This window comes from Azolla caroliniana, unplaced genomic scaffold, assembly GCF_043228905.1.
Source record: "Azolla caroliniana isolate FFs.n. ecotype wild unplaced genomic scaffold, voAzoCaro1.0.p SCAF_15, whole genome shotgun sequence".
NCBI lineage: Eukaryota > Viridiplantae > Streptophyta > Polypodiopsida > Salviniales > Salviniaceae > Azolla > Azolla caroliniana.
The window spans coordinates 6,852,119-6,869,387 of NW_028230450.1; the positions used below are offsets into that span (position 1 = coordinate 6,852,119).

Below are 17,269 nucleotides of genomic sequence, written 5' to 3' on the forward strand. Positions count from 1 at the left end.
TCCGACACTTGCCAAATCGGCTACGGGGTTTAAAAGGCCTCCTTTTCGGCTTCCGCCGATTCGGCTGATACACTTCGGCCCTTATCTTTGTCGACTACGGCCGATTCGGCCGAGTCTTCTTTTCCAGGCTTAGTCTGCTATCGGCAGATTCCTTCCGGCTCGTTTTCAGCCTGTCGGCAAACAGACTCATCGGTGTAGCTAGGACCTATAGACAATGACATGTCATGATAACAACATTCGGAAAAGAAGCAGACAGAAAGCTCATGAAATGCACATATGAGTTGGATAGCAGAATAAGCTTCAAGTTGGTACCATGAATCTCTGAACGAAGACTGGAACATCAGATATCCCAATTGCCGCAGCACAAGAGGGGGAAAAGATGGCTCTAGACTGAATTCTTCACTCATCCTTCTCATAGAAAAAGAAGAAACTTGCTTTATTCTCCAATAAAAGGGCACTCAAGAGCAACAGGATATAGGTAGATGAAGAGATCATATCAGTTCCAGTAGCACACAACAAAGAAAACATGCCATGAGTGATGGATGCAAGAAAGGCAGGAAAACAGGTTGTTTATGGACATGGTTGGATTATTATTACTGAGAAGAGAACCACAGACAATGTTATGGCCTATAAGACCAGGCACATGACTATAAGGAATTGCAATGGCTCCCACAAGACAGAAGGTTTTTTGAACATACCTTCAAGGATGCACATTGAGATGAATACAAAGCTATATTAGGGCATTGTAGCAAACTCCCCGATGTACATGGATATAGATACTGGTCTATTCCATCCTCGACCATGCACACTAGAAAGTACTAGAAGTTACGGTAAGCAGATGTGTTGTACTGAAAGAAAGAATATCTTAACGTCTTTTAAGAGGACAAAAAGGCCTATAAGACTGAATAAGAGATTAGATCTTAAGCGTTGTCTCGCCTTTGAGAACAACAAATCAAAAGACGAGACAACACTTAAGATGCAATCTCTTGTTTGGTCTTATAGGCCATTTTGGCCTCTTAAAAGACGTTAATATATCTTTCTTTCTTTCTTTCTTCTATCCCTTATACCCAAGATAAAAGAGTTCATTACCTCTAGTAGATTTCTTGTCTTCGCTGCAGATCATGCATATATAGACTTCAAAGGAAGTGGAGAACTATACGAAGATACTCTTGAAAGGAAGTGGTGGGCTGTCTTCCCAGAGTGGTTGGCTTTCATTCTCCGATGTATCTTCCATGGATTTCATTAAGTCAAACCATTGAAATGTGCCTAAACTTACATCTAACCATTGTGAAGTAAGAGATACAGATAGACAAATATGCACGGAAATCTATGGAAGAACAGATATGTCAATTGTGTCATTGTAGCATGGAATCAGAAGAACACCATGTCTGCAATGTTCTATTTTTTATGAAATATGACGGACAATAGTACAGCCACAATAAAGACCCGATCACAACTTTCGTTAGCTCCACTCCTTTTAATGCTACAAGTCAATCGAGAGTCACAAGTTGCTTTCCACGCTTTGGAGACCTTCTATCTCGGATCAGCCCAAGTTGGAGATCTTTAGAAGGCAGAACTTTAAACTTCTAAGCTCAAAATCATAGCTGTTTAGGTTATGAGAATCTTTGGTACCTTATATTTAGTTGTAAAGATGTTAGTGTTTCCTATAATCTGCAGTTTTTATTATGCCTAGGTATTGAGAGCTATTGAAATGAATTTATGAAGTCTCTATTAAATTTGTGTATTAAAATCTAAATCTCGTTTCAAACTCCTTCCAACTTGAAACTAATTGAAATTGCATTACATAGGTGTAAATGTTTAGAAATTCTCAATTAAACAAATTAACAATTTACTCTATTAGTACAGACAATAGAGAAATATGAAGATAAAAATAAATAGAAACAATTGCAAAATAGAAAAACATTCTATTGGGGGAAATTACCATCCGAAGGAGACCTTGTTTAGAAGAAGAATAGGTAATTTTCACTCACAAAATGTCTCACTTGAGATATTTATTGTTGGTTTACACAAATCCAAATCCTAAAGAACTAACCTAAACCACGAAACACATCACCACGTGCATCTGCTAACGTCTTCCCTTGCTCCAAGGTGATATTCTTTGCCAGCTCATCCTGCAATCATATGGTTTAAAGTAACATGATATACCTATTCGTTTCAAGGAAAAGTATTGTTTCTGTTAAGTAATCTCACCATGTCTCTCCTTATGAGCTCTTGAAATTTCAACATGATCCGCTGCCTGGTTGTCACAGGAGTGTCTCTCCAACCAGGATATGCTTGTTTAGCAGTCTCAACTGCTGTTTTGAACTCATCATCTGTTGTTAAAGGAACTCTACAAACTGTATCTTGTGTTGCCTGCTTGATGCATATGAAGCATCTACATTAGGTTTTGGGAGTAAAGGGATAAGTATATCCATAATCGATCAAGTTTTTCCAACTGACCGGATTAATGACATCTATCCATTCCTTGGCCTGTGAGTCTAAAAACTCTCCACCTATCAGTAATTTTACCTTTGGCTGCAGCATAAATATTAGATAACTATGTATCAATAGAGAAACAAAACTTCACATGTAATAGGAAAGTATAATATTTAGGTTTCCCTTACGTTTTAACTGCTTTACACAAAAGAGGAATTTATGCTTTCAATGGATATGGAACCAAACCATAAAATGAATAGGTAAGGACATAAATTAGGAGGCATAATATGTTTTCATACAAATAGGTAAGGACATAAATTAAGATGCATACTAGGTTTTCAAACAAATAGGTAAGGACATAAATTAAGGGGCATGCTAGGTTTTCATACAAATAGGTAAGGACATCAATTAAGAGCCATGCTTCATACAAATAGGTAAGGAGAATTTGAGAGCTAAATTTGCAACGATAGTTCCAATAGAGTCAGGGCAAGATATGAACTCTTGTTATGTGAAAAAAATTAAGAGACCCCACTTGTGAGTCATGGATTGATGCTTAGACCCCACTGCAAAGGCAATATCAGGGCGTGTAGCAACCATCGCATATATCAAACTGCCAACAGCTGAACCATATGGAACCTTAGCCATTTCAGCCTTCTCATCATCAGATCTAGGGCTGTCTTCTGTACTAAGTTTCAAATATGGAGGCAATGGAACCCCAATTGTTTCCCCCCCTCCATATTGAAACACTGCAAAACCTTAGAGATATACTCCTGCTGAGATAGAAAGAGTACCCCTTTCGACCGGTTTCGGAGTATTTGCATGCCAAGGATGTGATTTGCATCACATCCTTGGCATGCAAAACCTTCAGGCTGCTGCATATATATGTCTTCATGTAGATCGCCATGTAAAAAGGCGGTCTTCACATCCATCTGTATGAGCTCCATATCTTCAGCTGCAACTAAGCCCAAAATGATTCTTAATGTAGTCATCTTGACTACAGGCGAGAAGATCTCATCAAAATCAACTCCATATTCCTGCTTGTATCCTTTTGCAACCAATCTTGCTTTGTACTTTGGCGAGGAATCAGAAATGACCTTCATTTTATAAACCCATTTGCATGGAAGTGTTTTCTGCCCTTTAGGCAATTGCACCAAATCCCAAGTGTCATTTTTCTCAAGAGATTCCATCTCTGACAACATGGCTTTATACCATTTCTTATTGTCATGTCTGTCCATTGCTTCCTTGAAGCAAGTCGGTTCGCCACAATCAGTTACCATGACATAATCAGCCACACTATTTGCATCAGGAACAAATCTGTCAGGCTGTCTAGTAACTCTAGACGATCTCCTAACCCAATGTTCATTGTTTGGTAGCTGTTGAGCCTGCAAATCATCATTTTCAATTTGCAGTCAAGGCATTTCAGCCTGCAAATCGGCATTAACAGCTTGCTGTTCTAGCTGTTCCTGCACATTTGGTGGCTCATCATTATTGGCAAAGGCTGGCTGATCATTTCCAACCTCATTTTCTGCATTTGCAGGTAAGTTTACAGCAGGTGTTTGCTGCTGTACAGCGGGCACATTTTCCTGTCTAAAAGGTATTTCTTCTCGGAATACAACCCTACGTACTTCCTCAGTCTTTTCGGGTTGTTTATGCATGCGATTTTCCCGGAAGATAACATCATTGCTGCGTACTATTTTCCTTTTCTCAAGATCCCACAATCTATACCCCATTTCACCCTCGTCACCATATCCTAGGAAAATACATTTGCAGGACTTTGGCTCAAGTTTGTTGCGTTCTTCTTTACGAATGTGCACAAAAGCCTCACAGCCAAACATTCTCAAGTGAGCATATGAAGGTGGCTTGCCCGACCACGCTTCTTGGGGTATTCCCCCTCCCAAAGACCTGTTAGGTGACCGATTAATCAAGTGAATAGCTGTCATAACAGCCTCTGCCCAAAAACCATGGGGTAACACAGCATGAGACAGCATAGTACGGACCTTATATTGAATAGTCTGATTCATACGCTCTGCAACTCCATTTTGGGGTGGATTATAAGGGGCAGTGAGTTCCCTCTTTATCCCTTTGCTGTCACAAAATGCTTGAAAAGCCTTGGACACATATTCCCCACCATTGTCAGAGTGAAGACACTTAAGTGTCTTATCAATTTGATTCTCAACTAATGCCAAAAATGTTCGAAACTTGTCGAGCACTTCATCCTTGCTACAAATAGGGTAAGCCCATACCTTCCGTGTAGCGTCATCGACAAAAGTGACTAAGTATTTCTTTCCCCCTAATGATAGCCCTGGCATCTGACATACATCTGAATGTACTAACTCAAGCAGGGACGACTTCAGCGAAAGAGACTTTTTATGAGATGTTTGTACATGTTTACCATAAATGCAATGATCACAATGTTCAAAATCAGCATAACGAAGACATGGCAAGTAACCCAAACGAGACAATACTTTCATACCAGTTTCACTGATGTGTCCCAACCGGCCATGCCACAAAGAAACACTGGGCTGCTCGTTATGGCAACAACATGGTCACTCACACTAGATACATGGAGAGGATACAAAGTATCACTTTTACTACCCTTGGCAATAACTCTAGATCCCTTACAAATCTTCCCTTTCCCATCACCAAAGATTGTGTGAAATCCATCATCATCTAGCTGTCCTGTGCTAATCATGCTCTTCTTGAGCTGGGGTACATTCCGTACATGCTGAAGTGTGAAAGCAGAACCATGCTGAAACTGTAATTGCACAGTGCCAATACCTGCAATTTCACATGCATAGTTGTCCCCAAGATGGACAACACCATGTCGACCCCTTGTGTAATCTGAAAACCACTCACGATGAGGGGTGACGTGAAAAGAAGCACCGGAATCGAGTATCCAAGTGTGCATGTCACCATCCGTATCTGCAAGTAAAGCATGTTCTCTATGGCATGATGAAACAAAGAGTATATCATTTCCACTATCACTATCATGAGTGACTATATTCACCTCTTCAATTTTAGTATTGCCTTTCCTCGGTTGAATGTCTCTCTTTTCTTCTATGAAATCATCTATCTTCTTGCCCTTTCCTTTCTCTTTCTTCCATTTGAAAAATCACGTTTAAAGTGACCCTTTTTGCCACAGTGATGGCATTCTACATCTTTACCATGTGATTTACTACGGCCATAACTATCAGATTTGCCTCTTTGTTGTGACCTACCCCTCATATGCAACGCACTAGAGGACTTATTGGATGCATTGTTTTGCCGACTCATCTCTTCCATGAGTAGAGAACACTCTACATCGGCATAAAGAAGCATCACATTTGAATTGCTCATAGCAGTCCTGAAAGTATCCCAACTTTCTGGCAAGGTGCAAAGTAAAAACGTGGCCTTAAACTCATCATCAATGATGAATTTCAAGGCAACCAGCTGGCTGAAAATGGAATTGAACTCACTCAGGTGAGTTGACATGGGTGTGCCCTCTGTCATACGCAAATCCATAAGTTTCTTAACCCAATAAACTTTGCTAGCTGCCGTCTTTTGGGCATACAATTCCTCTAGTCTAGTCCATATAGAATAGGCGGAGTCCAAACCTTCGATATTAAAAAGCAAGGCATCAGAGATTGACAACTCAATAGTCAAGCGTGCAAGCTCGTTCAACTCTTGCCAATCATCTTGGTCCATATTTGTAGGCTTTACCCCTTTGACTTTTATAGGCTTTGCATGCTTCTTTTGCAACAGGATGTTATAGCATTGCTTTTTCCATACCGCAAAGTTATGTGCACCCTCAAGCTTCTTGATGTCCATAAGGTGGCTACTATCACTGCTGCTAGTCATGATTTCTTAGCCCAAACAAAGGACCAAACCTGCTCTGTAGAAAACATGACCTGCTATGCAAAAAACCCTAAACTCTGCTTTGCAGAAAACCTTAAACTCCGCTCTACAAAAATCCCTAAACTCTGCTCTGCAAAAAACCCTAAACTCTGCTCTGTAGAAAACCCTAAACTCTACTCTGTAGAAAACCTTAAACCTTGCTCTGCATAAAACCTTAAACTTTGCTCTGCATAAAACCTTAAACTCTGCCTGTAGAAAACTCTAAACTCTGCTCTACAGAAAACCCTAAACTTTTCTCTACATAAAACCCTAAACCCTGCTCTGATACTAGTTTGAAGGCAGCACGAGGATTAGGGTTTAGGTCCAAAACAATCGGGGAGAGAGTTTGAGTGAGAGACAAAGGGAGAGAGAGAGAGAGATGTACGCTGTCTTGGGTACAAAGAGTGTACCTCGTTTTTTGTTTTTAGATATTATGTATATACAAGTCAAAAGTGTGCTACGAGTGTGTTCACACTCATGCACTAATAAAAGGCACGATGGCCCTTTATTCCCAACATCCATTACAAGGTTTGGATTTAAATGTGTACTTGCAGAAAACTTACTTTGTAGGAAAAAGGATTCCAAGATGTATGGAAACAGAAAGAAACAAAGAAACAAAGATATATTAACGTTTTTTAAGAGGCCAGAATGGCCTATAAGACCAAACAAGAGATTACATCTTACGTGTCGTCTCATCTTTGAGAACAACAAATCAAAACAAAATAAATGTTACTAAGTAAACATAAAAGAAAATAAGATAAAAGAGACTAAAGAGTCTTAGTATCTCCATCTTAGTTCATAAAAGACACTACAGTGACAGATATAGTGATCTTCGGATTCCACTCCTTGCTGACACAATTGGCAAATTCTTTCTTGTAGAGGTATTCGTGCATATCTGCCTATCGCAATCTCTGACTAATGTGATGAAGTTCACAGCGCCCTATAACACAGCACAGCGCATAGGATAGATGTATATCCATATAATGTGGCCTGATGATGAATCCATCCTCCGATGTGTGTAAAAAGTGTTTTGTAGTGGGCCATCTTCGTACCGAGTGATATTTTGGGGCTGCTCCATGTTATCTTGCTTTCAATATCAGTTTAGATGGGGACAGTCCAAGTTATATCGGAACGGGGGAAGTGCATTTATCCTTATGCCATGTGACTCGAACCATTACTGCATTTCAGCAAACCCAACAATGAGTTCAACCAGTTGTCTTGATGAAATAAGTGCTAACCTTGAGTACCTTCCTTTAGGGATCCCAAAGGCGTTCGATACAGGTCACTTATGAAAACAGTGCCTCAGTGATTATAGGGGCTGCTCCCATCTCTGCCCGATTTATATCATGGGGCACCTATGCTTTGCTCTTTATGACGTGCACAATCATTGACACGAAAGGTCTCTCTAAATCTTTCTAGTAATTCTTCTTAAGACTCTATGATACTTTATCGATATAGAGACTGAAGCAAGTGGGTGATAGTGTGCATCCTTGTTTCACTCTGATTGTGCTAGCCACCGCCTCTGACAAACCCTTGGAAGACCTCACTTTTCTTGACATGGATTCATATAGTGCATAGACTCCCCATTGCATATTTGTAGGGACACCAAGGGCTTCTAGCCATTGCATAACCGGAGCATAGGGCACATTGTCAAAGGTTTTTCGGAAATCCGCAAAGCAGCAATAAATCCTCTTTATATGGGTTCTGCCCTCTTCGATAAGGGCTCAGAGGGTCAATATGTGATCCAAAGTTGTGAATACCTGCCGAAAGCTTGCTTGTCTCGCTCAAAGACATCAATTTCACTCTGCCCATATACTCGATTATGACTCTAGAATCATGTGTTAGGTGTAAAGGCCCATAGTTCACAAATTAGGTAATTATTCGTATATATGAACACATTGTTCACCTGGACAGGACACCTCCTTTTGTAATGTGAACACACCTCTTTCTTTGTAGGGTTAACTAATATAATAACCTTTTTTTCTTGTGTACCAATCAAGGCTGTTGGGTACACCCAAAAATCTGTGTCTCTACTTTCATCTCTACTCCAGTCTTGTTTACTGAACGTCATCAATCAATAGTTGCTCCCTCAAACATCCCTCTTTACCTTTAACTGGTATCAGAGCCAATTCTCTTTCCTCTGCTTTGCTGTTTTTTTTTTAGATTCAGAATCAGCAAAAAACACAGTTTAAATAAAATAAAATAAAATCTGTCAAACCCTTTCCTATTGGTATTCTGCTGAATTTTCTGAAGGCATCTGTCATAAATCTTGGTAGCAATGGCCTCCACTTCAACTGAAATGAAAAACCTCTTTGAAATCAAGAGATTTGATGGAAAAGGTTTCGAATTATGGAAAGAGCGTATGCTGGGCATCCTCTTTCTGAGAGATTGTGAAGATGCTCTCGTGGAAAAGTAACCAGAGAGCATGGAAAATGATGCTTGGAACACTCTGAATAAGAAAGCCATTACATATATTAAAATGGCTGTTTCTGATGAAATTCTTGTAGATATAAAGGGCTTGATTACTGCCCATAAAGTTTGGGAGAAACTTAAGACAACTTACGAGAATACTACGCCTATGAATCAGGTGCATTTGATGAGAAAACTTGCCAGTATGAGGCTTGATGAGTCAAAAGGTGCAACAGAGCATCTATCGTTATTCACATGTACTCTCTCCCAACTACAAGACTCAGGATTACCAGCTTTTGATGACAAGCTCAAAGCTATCTTCCTACTTATGACTTTACCCGATTCGTGGGAAACATTAGTTGTTTCACTATCTAATAGCCCCACCTTGACCTTCGATGGTGTGCGGGGCTCTATTCTCAGTGAAGAGATTAGAAGACAATCTAGTGGAGAAGGTAGTGGTTCAGCATACAATATTAGGGGGAGATATGATAAGAGCAACCCAAATGTAGGACAAAGAAATAGAAGTAAGAGTAGAGGGAAAGGAAAGCAACAAGATATCACATGCTATCAGTGTGGCCGTAAAGGTCATAAGAAACCTGATTGTAGATATTGGAAGATGGAACTAGAAAGGAAGAAGAATGTAGGAGAGAAGAAAAATAAAGATGATAAATTTAATAAAACAAAGAAAGCTAACATGGCTTCAAATGTTATCATCAAAGACCTATCTGGTGAAGATGGTGATGTACTTTGTATTATAGGTGATGCCTTCATAGCTCATGTTCAAGACATACAAATCACCAAAACAGATGTTATTGATGCTTTATTGTCAATTGATGATGGATTGACACAGACATGGATAGTAGACTTTGGGGCTTCTTTTCATGTTACTCCATGTTTGGAGTGCTTTACCACATTTGACGCAGGCAATTATGGAAAAGTTTATCTTGGTAACAATAGTGCTTGCAATATTGATGGTATTGGAACCATACACTTGTCTTTGGATAATGGTCAAGAGCTCGTGCTCAAAGATGTTAGGTATGTACCTCGCATTAAGAAAAGTTTGCTATCTGTAGAACAGATGGATTTGCATGGTTACACCACATTATTTGGTGGTGGATTGTGGAAACTAAAGAAAGGATCTATGGTTATTGTGAAAGGTTGCAAAAAGGGCACTTTGTACTGTTTGCAATGTAAAGCTTTACCTGGAAAGTGTCTTGCTATTGCTGAATTTGACTCTCGTTTAGAGCTTTGGCATAAGAGATTAGGACATATGAGCCAAAAAGGACTTGAAGTCCTTTCTGCTCTAAAAAGATTTGATGTTAAAGGATCAAAGCTGATTTTTTGTAATGATTGTCTATTTGGCAAACAAGCGAGAAATTCTTATTATTTTGGTGTCTCTCGTAAACCAAATGTGCTAGATTTGGTGCATTCTGATGTATGTAGCATGCCTGTAAAATCCTTGGGCGGTGCTGCATATTTTATTTCCTTTATCGATGATTATTCTAGGAAGATTTAGGTGTACTTGATGAAAAAGAAAGGTGATGCATTTAATGCATTTAAATCTTTTCATGCATTTGTGACTACCCAAAAAGGGACAAAACTGAAATGTCTCAGAACAGATAATGGGGGTGAGTTTACATCTGCAGAATTTAAGTCCTATTGTGACTTACATGGTATTAAAAGAGAGCTTACAGCTCCATATAACCCTTCATCAAATGGTGTGGCACAAAGATATAATAGGACCTTGTGTGAGCGAGTACGGTGCATGCTGTCCACAGCTAATCTCCCTCGTGAATTTTGGGGAGAAGCATTAAAAACCGCGGTTCATATATGTAATCATTCTCCCAACAAGTCCTTAAAGAATGGAATCCCTGAGGAGGTTTGGTCTAGCAAACCAGCCTCATATGACCATTTACGAATTTTCAGTTGTGATGCATTTGTACACATTAGAAGTGAGCTGAGAAATAAGCTCGATGCTAAGTCCACCATGGGCATTTTTATGGGCTATGGTGATGAAGGTGAAATGGGCTATAGGATTTGGTTACCTCAGTCCAGAAAAATTGTACGCAGCCGGGATGTTGTTTTTAATGAAGAAAAATTGCTGAAAAATGCTTGTTCCTCTGTTGGGAACTCTAAGAGCGTTACATTTCAGCAATTACAGCCATCCACAAAATCTGAAAATAAACCTAATGATGCTATACCAAAGGTTGAATATGATGATCGACCGGTTATCTTTGAACCAAAAGAAGTTGGACAGCAAAGAGATGCTCATGAAGGTATTGGTCAACGAGATGAAGGTACTGAAGAACAAAATATAGATGTTGAACAACATGTTGGACATGGTTTGCAACAGCCAGAAAGTGCTGAAACTGATTTTCCTCCAGATTTAGAACCAATCCCAGAAAATACTGATCATTGGGTACGCAGGTCTAATCATTCAAGGAGGCAGGTATATAGATATGACCCCTCTTTGCATTATGTCATGCTATCAAATGAGGGTGAACCTCTTACTTATAAGGAGGCAATGTCATGTGAACTTAGCAGTAAGTGGGAGCTTGCAATGCAAGAAGAAATAAAATCTTTGTATGCAAATGATACATGGGATCTTGTGTCCTTACCTCAAGGAAGAAAAGCTCTTCCAAATAAGTGGGTCTATAAGGTAAAGGAAATTGAAGGTAAACCAAAATACAAGGCAAGATTAGTTGCCAAGGGTTATGCACAGAAGGAAGGTATTGACTTCCAAGAGGTCTTCTGTCCTGTTGTGAAGATGACCACACTTCGTGTGCTATTTGCTCTCACTGCAATGCTTAATTTGGAGTTGTACCAAATGGATGTAAAGACCACTTTTTTGCATGGTGATATTGATGACGAGATCTACATGAAACAACCTGAGGGTTTTGTAGTCCCTAACAAGGAGCATTTGGTATGCAAACTAAAACGTAGCTTGTATGGCCTAAAACAAGCACCACAACAGTGGTATAAGAAGTTTGATACTTTTATGCTTTCTCAAGGCTTTGATCGTAGCTATGCAGATCATTGTTTATACACGAAAAAGGATATTGATGACAGTCCCATCATACTTGTTCTATATGTGGATGATATGTTGCTAGCTAGGAAAAGAAAGACTAGCCTTGATGCTCTAAAAGATCAATTGAAATCGGTCTTCTCTATGAAAGATTTGGGAAATGCAGAGCATATTTTGGGCATGAGAATTAGTAGAAACAAAAAGGACAATTTGTTGTATTTATCACAAGAAAAGTACATTGAAAAAGTGCTTAACAGATTTAATATGGCAAAAGCAAAGTCTCTTGGAGTTCCTTTACCGCCATATCTTAAACTTAGCAAGGCTGATGGTCCAAAGGATGTGATAGGAGACTTGCTGAAGATATTGGCATGTCTGTTAGTACTCCTGTGTTAGGATGTGATAGCCAGAGTGTTGTGTATCTGGCTAAGAATGCCATGTTTCATTCGCGCACTAAACACATTGATGTGCGACATCACTTTATCAGACAAGTTTTGGAGGATGGTCTAGTCACATTGACCAAGATCAAAACACAAGATAATCCTACAGATATTCTCACCAAAAGTCTTGGCAAAGCTCAACATGAGCATTGCATACAGTTAGTGGGAGTTACTTGAATGCTCACATCGGACCTTTAAGTGGGAGGTTGTTAGGTGTAAAGGCCCGTAGTTCACAAATTAGGTAATTATTCGTATATGTGAACACATTGTTCACCTGGACAGGACACCTCCTTTTGTAATGTGAACACACCTCTTTCTTTGTAGGGTTAACTAATATAATAACCTTTTTTCTTGTGTACCAATCAAGGCGGTTGGGTACACCCAAAAATCTGTGTCTCTACTCTCATCTCTACTCCAGTCTTGTTTACTGAACGTCATCAATCAATAGCTACTCCCTCAAACATCCCTCTTTACCTTTATCATGCTATATAGTTTAGCCAAGTAATGGCCAATATTAACTGTTCTAGAGTTGCTTGGCATATGGGGTCTCCACTCTTGAGGATTGGCACAATGGTATGCTTTGTACATCTAGTAGGGAAACCTTCACATGTAGCTCTATTAAAGGTGTGTGGTACAAGGAGAGCATGATGTCATGGGCATAGATAAAGTGTTCACCAACTAATCCATCATGATCCTGGGCCTTCGCAAATTGTAAGCGATCAATAGCATTTCTTACATTTTGTGGAGTAAAAAATGGTGGATTAATGTGGGCATGTGGGTGGGGAAGAGGAGGTTGCCCAGGGATATCATATAGGAACTTTGCATACTCATACCACACCTGATGTGAATTTAACATCTCAGGAAGTCAAAATGGCCCTTAAGACCAAACAAGAGATGACATCTTAAGAACAACAAATCAAAATCAAATAAATGTTAGTAAGTGAACATAAAAGTAAATAAGATAAAATATGGCTAAGGAATCGCATTATCAATACATTTAGGATTCTCAAGTCAAATAGATTGAAATTTGTATCTTTGAAAGATCTCTAGCATAGGTCGATCCAAAATGGAGAGATCTCCAAAGCAAGGGAAGTGCCTGCAATGGCAAAAGATAATGGCCTTTATCTGTTGATGGTATGGGTTGGTGATGAGATTGTGGTCCATGGGGCCAAGGCCTATGTGCACCACAAATTGCTATTGTCCGATGTACTGTAACCCCTTTGTTATGTCCTGGTCAAGAGCCCATATGTGTCGCACTTGATTTACTTGTAGCATCAATAGGAGTGATGGGTCTAAACAAACTTGTAATTGTTCTTTGTTGATGAGCTTGTGCAACTGTACAATTGTGCTTCAACAACTTCTCTTTGTATCTGTTGAGTCTATCAAGCATAGTACTAGACACCATTGGTTCTTACATACATAGCATTCTTCGGATTCCACTCCTTGTTGTCGCAATTGGCAAATTCTTTCTTCTAGAGGTATTCGTGCATATCTGCCTACCTCAATCTCTAATTGATGTGATGAAGTTCGCAATTGCCCTATAACACTGCGCAGCACATAGGATAGATGTTTGTCCATATAAGGAGGCTTGATGATAAATCCATACTCCGATGTGTAAAAAGTGTCTTGTAGTTGGCCATCTTCATATCAAGTGATATTTTGGGGCTGATCCATGTTATTTTGCTTTCCAAGTTAATGATATCAGTTTGTATCACTCTATTCTTTTCCAGCTTTTCCTCAAACAAGAAGAATTTTAGTTCTAATCTTGTTATCCATGCTTGAGTGGTGTTAAACACCATTGCTATAGTTTTATCCATGTTTATCGACAAGCCTTTGTCCGTACAAAATGTTTTGAAGGCATTTAGATGTCTTTATCGTCCCTTGGGAGAGTCAAAAATCAGCATAATATCAACAGCATATAGTAATATTTGTACCCACTAGGCATGCTCAAAAAAACCCCAAATCTCTGTGTACATTGGTGATATTTGTACATCGGGGAGTTTGCTAGCCATACATTGGTGGGTCTCTATGTACATAGCAATATTCATGATTTTGAAAGTATCTTTAAAATACCTAACATTTGTCTATAGAGAACCGTTCCAATTCCATATAGTCATGTGTAAGGTCTCATAGGCCATGCATCGTCATGCGGTTCTCTTATCTCTAATAATGACCTTACCGTCTCTGTATACAACCCAATTTCCTTCCTTTCTTGCGTCAAGTACTTGTGGCATGTTTTCTTTGCGATGTGCCACTTGAGCTAGTGTGAGGCCGTCATCTAAGTATCTTTTATCACCCTTGAGTACCCTTCTTTTAGATATGAAAGCTTTTTTCTTTTCCATATCTATGAAGTGGATAAACAAGGCTTTAGCTCTAGACTCATCTTTTACCACCCTTCACGATGAGACAAATAGAATATTTGATGCCCCAATCTTTGTTCTTAGATTCTTGGCATCTTCTTGTGCACTTCCTTTTTCAGCCCAAACATACACTCGTACATGCAATGCATGAGTTTTCCTTTTGGCTTCTTTTTCTAATGTAGCAGCATTCATCATTTCCATCCTATCCACTAATGTTCCTTTTTGCCATTTCATTACCTCTATCCAAGGACCATTTGCTTTAATTTCTTTTTGAGCATGCATACCTTGAGTTTTGGCATCTTCGGCCATCTCTACCCATCTTCACATTTCCTTGGTTACATTGGGTTTAACTGTGGAGATGCATTTTTGCACTACTTATTGTCCTTTTTCTAAATTGACTTCTATAGCTAATAATTTAACCTTATTTGAGGATATTTCATTCTTAAGGTATTGCATCCAATCATCCTTGAGCTCTAAGTTTGATTTCTTGACATCGCTCTTGATGTCTTTTAGTATCTCTTCTAATAACTCTGAGAATGTGGAATAGCACCAGATGGTAGTGTGTTTGTTGAAGCCCTAATAAGGACTTAGCATAGGATTCTTGCATCCATACAAATCTTATGGCTTATAACTCCTATCTTGAAGAAAGTGATTCTCGATTCCTCAGTTAACCACAAACTTGATACTATTTTTCTTGTTCCATGCACCTTTATTGATGTCTCAACATACTCCAAAAATAAGTACCAAAACCTATCTTCAAATGTAAAGTTTGAAATTAATCAGTTTTAAGTGTTACAAATATTGCTACCAGAACCTTTCAACTACGCAATCTGCTTTTTGCATGATGAATGAAGGAAATGGAAAAATGTTGTTATACTCAAGCTTTGATACATACAACTTTCTCTGAATGAGAAGAAAGATCCACTGCTCCTCCAGCGGCGAACGACCGAAAGGTTGATCTATGATATGATGACTGTAGGCCATTTTGCTTTACTGATCCTGAATTATCAATCAAACCATATTTTAAAAGGTGTTTTCAAATTTCCTACATCTACACACTTGTGGTCTCTTCTCTTCATAGAAAATCAAGCTTTTCCCATGCCAGAGAAATTCTAGGAAAGCTTACTGCCATTCATAAGTACAAACTATGAGGTCAAACAAAGGAAGCAAAATTTCATGTTTCAATTGCAGCTAGTATATTTTCAACCAGAAACTGCAAAATTAGAAACTTAATGACTATTTCCAGCTGGCAACGCCGATTTTACTTTCAGTTGGTTTAAGTAATACGAAATAAAGAGGATAAAGTACAACAAAATTATAGGTTTAGCATAAAAGTTCTGCCGGATTCTGGCCTCTTTACAAATTCCTATAATCTCTAACTGCAAAGGTTGATTTTCTTTTCCAGGAGAGATATAGAATACTACGAGATTTCTGAGATGATGAAATAATAAAGACGTTTCTTTGTAAATATTTCCAACTGAAGATTTCAAAAAAATTACATGAATAATTCCTCCAACAACTGGAGCTCTAATGAGAACTTGTACAGTGTTTCAAAGTCACATCTAAACTGGACGGGACAATTCACGGAATTGAACTTGATTTCTAAAACTGAGTTCAAAAATCACAAGATCCATGGGTCAATCAATACAATTTGCGAAGAATGCATTTGCATGGCATGTGTTTAACAAAGAATGCAATCAATGAATTGGTTGATAGTGGACACAGTTATTGCATTTCCAAGTTGACTTCAAGAATACATGTGACAAGGTGAGCTTCGAAACAAATACGCTGCATGGACCAGGTGATACAAGATACAAAGATTCTATATTTACATGAGTATTTCAAAGGTTCGGAAATGTACTTTGAGCTTCCAAAAGAATGAGATTCTTTGGATTGGTCCCATACTACTAGATGCAAAGGTTCGGAACGCAAGACATCCCATGGATTATATGATACAAGATGCACAGATCGTATTTAGGAGATGCCTTGAGCTTCCAAAAAACATGAGATTCCATGGATTAAACCAAGACACCTAGATACAAAGATTATAATAATTTGCATGGAATGTATTCCAGGAAGAATGAGTTCGTAATGAAAAGAGGCTCAGAAAACCAGGAGAATGTAAGGAAAAAAATTTGACACAAAGAAGAGAGAGAGAGAGAGAGAGAGAGATCAGATCGATTGGAATACCTGTGAACGTTGGAGGTGTCGTGAGGTTAATGTGAGGAACGCGAGAAGATGGTGAAGGAGCGGGAGGTGGAGCTGGAGCTGGAGCTCTGATGCGACGGAGAGAAGCACGGAACATGGTGTGGTGGCGTACTGGCGGGGCAGGAAATGAGGAGGATCGGAGTATGTATGTATGTATGTATGTAGTTTGAAGAAGAAGAAGAAGAAGGCTACTGCCGCTCCTGCAGGCTACTGCATTTCCATTGGAACTCTCTTTCCCTAAGAGTTGGCTGTGGTTGTGCACTCTCTTTTTTTTCTCTTTTGTTTTTTGTTTGTCGTCCTTGTCGTCAAAGATTCCCTTGTTTTCTTGGGGGAAAAAAAACACCTTGAAAGTCGAGATGATGCTCCACGCTTTCCACTCATAAAGCATGTAAACGCTACGTTTCTATTTTGCTACCAGATAATAAAGAGGCCTAGTGTGGGAAATCACGGTCACCGACGGTGCAGAGCATGTTTCGAAAGGCGTGTGCGATCTCTATCCACGAAAGGCGTGCGCCTAAAAC

At 39.1% G+C, this 17,269-nt stretch overlaps 1 protein-coding gene across 1 annotated transcript in view; it reads right to left on the minus strand.

Moving 5' to 3' along the window:
• The window catches only part of ALDH6B2 (aldehyde dehydrogenase 6B2), a 30,529-nt gene extending 13,610 nt beyond the window's left edge, over window positions 1-16,919 (minus strand). The window contains exons 1-5 of the mRNA XM_087331484.1: window positions 16,731-16,919; window positions 15,436-15,539; window positions 2,461-2,535; window positions 2,212-2,373; window positions 2,054-2,132 (exon numbers count right to left, since the gene is read on the minus strand). Coding sequence (XP_087187610.1) covers window positions 2,054-2,132; window positions 2,212-2,373; window positions 2,461-2,535; window positions 15,436-15,539; window positions 16,731-16,845 — 535 coding nt within the window. The 5' untranslated portion in view covers window positions 16,846-16,919. The remainder of the gene's footprint in view (window positions 1-2,053; window positions 2,133-2,211; window positions 2,374-2,460; window positions 2,536-15,435; window positions 15,540-16,730) is intronic.
• Window positions 16,920-17,269: the final 350 nt, after the last annotated feature.